Raw genomic sequence first — 6444 nt, forward strand, 5'->3', positions numbered from 1 at the left:
GTTGTACTGGTGCTATTGACTTTCCATGCTGTACTGGTGATATTGACGTTGTATGTTTTACTGGTGCTATTGACTTCCATGCTGTACTGGTGATATTGACGTTGTATGTTTTACTGGTGATATTGACTTTCTATGCTGTACTGGTGCTGTTGACTTTCTGTGCTGTACTGGCGATATTGTTTTTCTATGTTGTACTGGTGCTATTGACTTTCTATGTTGAACTGGTGATATTGACTTTCCATGTTTTATTGGTGCTATTGACTTTCTATGATGTACTGATGATATTTACTTTCTATGATGTACTTGTGATATTGACTTTCTATGTTGTTCTGGTGATATTTACTTTCTATGTTGAACTGGGGATATTGACTTTCTATGTTTTATTGGTGATATTGCCTTTCTATGTTGTACTGTGATATTGACTTTCTATGTTTTATTGGTGATATTGCCTTTCTATGTTGTACTGTGATATTGACTTTCTATGGTGTACTGGTGATATTGACGTTGTATGTTTTTCTGGTGATATTGACTTTCTCTGCTGTACTGGTGATATTGACGTTGTTTGTTTTTCTGGTGATATTGACTTTCCATGTTTTATTGGTGATATTGACTTTCTATGATGTACTGGTGATATTTACTTTCTATGATGTACTGGTGATATTGACTTTCTATGTTTTATTGGTGATATTGACTTTCCATGTTTTATTGGTGATATTGACTTTCTATGTTGTACTGGTGATATTTACTTTCTATGTTGTACTGGTGATATTTACTTTTTATGTTGTACAGGTGATATTGACTTTCTATGTTGTACTTGTGATATTTACTTTCTATTTGATACTGGTGATATTGTCATTCTGTAATGTATTAACAATACTTATTTTCTTGTATTGGTAGACCTTTTCGATAATATTATGTTCTGTTTCAGCCTTGTCGTTACCGACTAGTAAAACCTTTGATAGGGTTTGGCATGACGGTTTAATATATGAATTAGAAACTTATGGAATTAAAGGAAAATTACTGGCATGGTTTAAGAACTACTTGTTCGAGAGAAAACAAAGGGTTATTACAGAAGGACACCAGTCAACTTTTAAATGTATCAGTGCAGGAGTGCCTCAGAGGTCTGTCCTTGGTCCATTTATCTTCCTTCTCTATATAAATGACATCAGTAATATAGTTACTAGTAACATTAAACTTTTTGCAGATGATACCTCCCTCTATATAATTGTTGATGATAATCCCATTCATGCAGCACAAATCCTCACTAATGACTTGCAGAATATATGTTCTTGGGCTAAATCCTGGGATATAAAATGTAATGCATCCAAAACTAAAACAATGATCTTCACACGGAAAAAAGAAATTAATCACCCTCCAATCTTCTCTAATCAACCACTAACCGACAGTACTAACCATAAACATTTAGGTCTTACTTTTAATGAAGATGGTAAATGGGGTCAACATATCCAAAATATTTATGATACAGCATATAAAAGAATTAATATATTAAGAAGTCTTAAAACCTCACTTGATAGAAATACACTTAACACTATGTATATATCTTATATTAGACCAATTTTAGAATATGCTTATGTAGTTTGGGATAATTGTACTGAACAATCAAAATTATTTTTAGAATCAGTCCAACTAGATGCTGCTGGAGTAGTGACAGGGCTTCGTAGAGGTACATCACACCATACATTGTACAAAGAATTGGGATGGGAAACCTTAGCAGATAGGAGAGAGAAAAATAAATTAATTGTAATGCATAAAATATTGCACAATTTATCACCAAAGTACCTTAATGATATAGTTGATCCTTTTTTTAATGACTTAACAAATGTGAGATATCAGCTTAGACTAAATAGAGTTTTTAACCCCCCTGTATGCAGAACTGAGAGCTACTTTAATGGGTTCTTTCCCTCAACCTTTCGACTTTACAATCAGTTAGACCCAGATATTTCAAATGCTCAATCTCTTCCCCACTTTAAGAAACTAATTAACATAACTAATAGTATACCTAATAATGATACTCAGACAATGGTAAAAAAAACTCTGGTGATAGAAAAATCAATATTATACTATGTCAAATTAGAAACAATGCTAGCAACTTAAACTTTGATCTCTTTAATGACCATCTGCTTCATGTGTGTGTGGTTATATACAGGAAACAAACTATCATTACTTCTTTGACTGTACTAGATACAACAATCACAGACAAGTACTCTCTGCTACTCTCCTCAATGGTAATCACTCGCACTATACTCCACATACTTTACTTAATGGTTGTAGCCATTGTGACAATGAAACCAATAAAAATATCCTAGAGAGTGTCTCAACCTTTATCTTGAAATCAAAAAGATTAATATAACTAGAATTATCTATATCAACTTATATTATAATGTACTATAAATAATCTAATATTGTAAACATGAACAGCAAACATGCTTATGGTTATAAATATCATTAATCTCTTACTATAAACACAGTGTGAATATGATATACTCACCCCTTAAATCAACATGGACTATTTTTGTAATTGATAATAAGTAGGTGTATAACTATATTCTCAACGTATTATAATGTGAATATTAATATACCATACAATATTGACATTTATTCACGATATTTAATTATATAAGCGTAATATTCAACTTCATGTATCTATGAGTCACTCTGTGTGGATTTTAAACTCCCAGGGAGAATCTAGTCGAGGAATATGTCAAAAACCCACTCAATACTCTGGTGAGGTCAAGAAGTAGCACAGCTTGACTTGTGACCTTTCATAAACAGTTAGAGTTATCTCCCCTATACCATATGACTTGCACATTGATATCTGTTTTGAATATAAGTTGTGTCTTTTTTCAATTTTTTATTTCACTGATAAATTATAATATATTTATATGCTGGTTTATACAAATGCATGCAGGAGAGAACTAATATAGGTATAGCCTGTTGTTCGATCCAATTCATACAACATCATAAATAAAATTTGTTGAAATGAAATAGTGTTGCGTTCCGATGCTGCATAAATATTACTTCTGATGCCGTTTTTAGTCATGTTAGATTTCGATGTTTCATGTATTGACAAAAACATCTTTAGTATTGTTTTGACATGAATTTATACCTTGGTGTAACTGAATTCCAATGATGGTGGTATTTTATAAGTTAACGTTTCAAATCTGATCGCATGAACAGTATAACTGGATGTAAGTCTTCTTTATGAACAATTGTCGAAGTGGTGTAGTAGTTGATGACAGAAGTGCTGGTATTAGTGTATTTTACAGAACAAGTTCGTAGTTGGTCACCGCTAAATTTCCTTTTTTTAAACTATAGAAATTTTCATGTCTTTTTTTTAAATCTTTTTTTCATAAACCCTTGAATTATCATATATCTTCAGATTGGCGATCAGTTAACTGAAGACTGTGATGGATCTTACGAATGCATAGACGATAATGGAATCCCTTCAGTAAAGTATATACGTAAAGGTTCTGGCTGCTTTGAGAATGCAAAATGTGTGAAGGTCGAGGGTAACTTCAAGTGTCGGTGCAATGAGGGTTTCAATGGTGATGGTATCACGTCATGTGACGGTAAGTATCTAAGTTTTGGAATAGCTACAAAGTTCATGACGTCACACATGATATACGAGTCTAAAATTCGTAAAACTTTTGTTAATTAATTTAACAATCCAATTTTTGTCATCCACGCTTTTAAATGACTATTAGTATTTACATCATCATCACCGATTACGATTAATGTCTGTCAATTATATAAGCACATCCTCCACACTTAAACCTCCTATACACATTTCCACATCTTCATATGATATTCTATCAATAATGTCACCATTCATACCAACATAGGTATAAATATTACCCACTTATGTTGAACTCTATTTATATAAAAATACCATAAGACGAAATTTTAAGGTTAAACACTTTCTATGCATGTTTGAAAACGATGAAATTTTTCAGCAATTTCTACCTTAACAATTCCAGAACTACTTCCAGTTGTTAACGAGGAAGAAGAAGGTTTACTAGGTATGTTCCACTGGTTTTGGTCACAAAATACTTTGATTTACCGAGTTTTATATGCATTTAACATCGAAATATGTGGTAAAATATGTAAGATTGACATGCGATGAGCAAACTAATGTTTGTGATAAACAGGTAATTGGTATTTAATTTGTTACGTGTAAGTTTTACGTTGTACCAACAAACTGTGGCAAACAAGTTGATAAAAGGTGCGTTACCATACGACACTGACACTCTGTGGTCGACATGACCACCCCGGCTATTAGTAACCCCTTTAATATTTCCATTTAGCAAAAAGAGTGAAACGCGTTTTTCAGCTTTTCGCCCGTATTACCCTTTAACAGTCAGGGATACCAGTGGTAGCCATTTGATGCGTTATTGCCCGTTGTAAACTATCTGCAACCCCGCCAAGAATCTTGAGAGTAAACTGGAATCAGTATGATTTTCCTGATACTCACTTTTACCAGATCCACACGCAAAACATCCGCCACCCAGTATAAAAAATCGGCATTAACATATCACGCTAACAACAACAATCGATCCCACACGTCGATTTTGACAATGCCGAAGCAGTTTAACATACTTTACTTTGGTTTGAATAATAATGCCTTAGCTTGTTTCGAACACAAACAGCATTTAAAAACTTATTTTGCGAACTTTCGAAAACGAAACCGTAAGCAAAGAGCGTAAATGGCCGGTGTTTTAACGACTCTAAACCGCTGAAAACAACTCATTAATCCACAGTTGGCCGGATAAGTAAAGTCAGCTGTCAAAACTCATAGAGACATTTCGCTCTATTTTTTTACCCATTCCGCCCCTTAGTTATTCACATTATTTGCCTGACAACGGAGACAGACGTTTCCGGAAGCTCACAAAATAAGTTTCCAAGCCCTGTTTGTGTTCAAAACAAGCATTGCCTTTATTATTCATACCTCATACCAAACTGATGAATCTTATTCCGAAGGGTGATATATAGTTTTGAATGTTGGACTATACAGTCTAAGACGCTTTTGTTTTTGTATTTTATATATAGTTGATGCTATGTGTATGTAGATATATATATAAAGTATGAATTTATGCTTTGTTTTTAGCAGCCGAAATTTTATTATAACATGCCTTTTTCTATTTCAGAACCGACGGTGGGTCCTTTGGCAATCCCAGTTGATGGTAAGTAGCCGTTGAATTTCACTGAATTTTATGAATGAAAAGCATGTATATAAAAAAATACATTTACTAAAGCAATACTTGTTTGTAACGATATGTTTCTTAAGCAGGTTGTTTATATTCAGCAGAATGTACGCTTGACGAGTTTTACAATTAATAATCTTGATTTGTTTTCTCATATTTACTTCCATCGTCTCGGTTTGTATAGTCCAGAAACGTAAATCATACATATTTCTGACTCGTTTGCAATACATAGTCCTGATAGTGTACAATATATAGTTCTGACATCCTGCAATACCTGGACCTGACATTTTATAATACACAGTTGCTGCACGTATGTTAAAAATCTAGGAACGATACCACGAGAGAAAATAAAAGCGTTAAGTGTGTGATATTGGTCATATAGGGTGAAAGGAATTAATTATGATCATTGAGAAGTATGGAACAAGCTGGTGTTAACTTAAAAACATGGATAGTTCACTTTCATTCTTCATTAACAATGAAGTTTATTATATCCATCATAATTCAACTTCACGTTCATTCTAGGACATCTACTGTATCACCCATATATGTTATTGGAAGAAGTCACACGCTAGTATCATTACATGTTCAATGAACTAAAGAGTATTAAGATAGTTGACAAAATGTGTATTTTCAGTTATGAATTATTTCCATCTGAAGCATTGTGCAAGTAAACAATACAAAACGTAATGTTGATGACCCTATTCACATCAATGTTGTTCAAAGTCTAAATACACCATAGCTCAAGGAGATAGATAACAACGTAAACACACTAAGACATGTAATGGTGCTGTCTATGTATACGTAATCACAAGGGAAAGGAGGTCTGTATACACGTAAGACCGATGATACATAAACATTATTTCAAAAATTTACTAAATTTTGACAAAATATAAACCAAAAGTGTTTCCGTAAAAAGGTTTAAAACCTGGAAAAGGATGTCCGTATGTAAATGCACACGTAAAATCAATGGAAAAGTAATGGTAATTTTACTATGAACGTAAACACTAGAAAAACGATGTTCGTATATAGCGATATATCGACAACAGAACGAGTAAACAAGATATGATTGTTTTCGTATATACGTTATTGCAAGGAGATTATGTAATTGTGAAAATTGGACTTTCAATTATGCTTGTTTATTAATACTTTCATTTGTGTAGTTGTTGAAATCTTTTCCGAACATGATGTGAACATGAGTGACAATACATATAACAAAAACAAA

At 32.9% G+C, this 6444-nt stretch overlaps 1 protein-coding gene across 1 annotated transcript in view; it reads left to right on the top strand.

Moving 5' to 3' along the window:
* The window catches only part of LOC110453562 (zonadhesin-like), a 42895-nt gene that overhangs the window by 20730 nt on the left and 15721 nt on the right, over positions 1-6444 (top strand). Inside the window, exons 14-16 of the mRNA XM_021502540.1 lie at positions 3401-3590; positions 3999-4040; positions 5166-5201. Of these exons, the coding sequence (XP_021358215.1) occupies positions 3401-3590; positions 3999-4040; positions 5166-5201 (268 nt within the window). The remainder of the gene's footprint in view (positions 1-3400; positions 3591-3998; positions 4041-5165; positions 5202-6444) is intronic.

This window comes from Mizuhopecten yessoensis, unplaced genomic scaffold, assembly GCF_002113885.1.
Source record: "Mizuhopecten yessoensis strain PY_sf001 unplaced genomic scaffold, ASM211388v2 scaffold7457, whole genome shotgun sequence".
Taxonomy (NCBI): domain Eukaryota; kingdom Metazoa; phylum Mollusca; class Bivalvia; order Pectinida; family Pectinidae; genus Mizuhopecten; species Mizuhopecten yessoensis.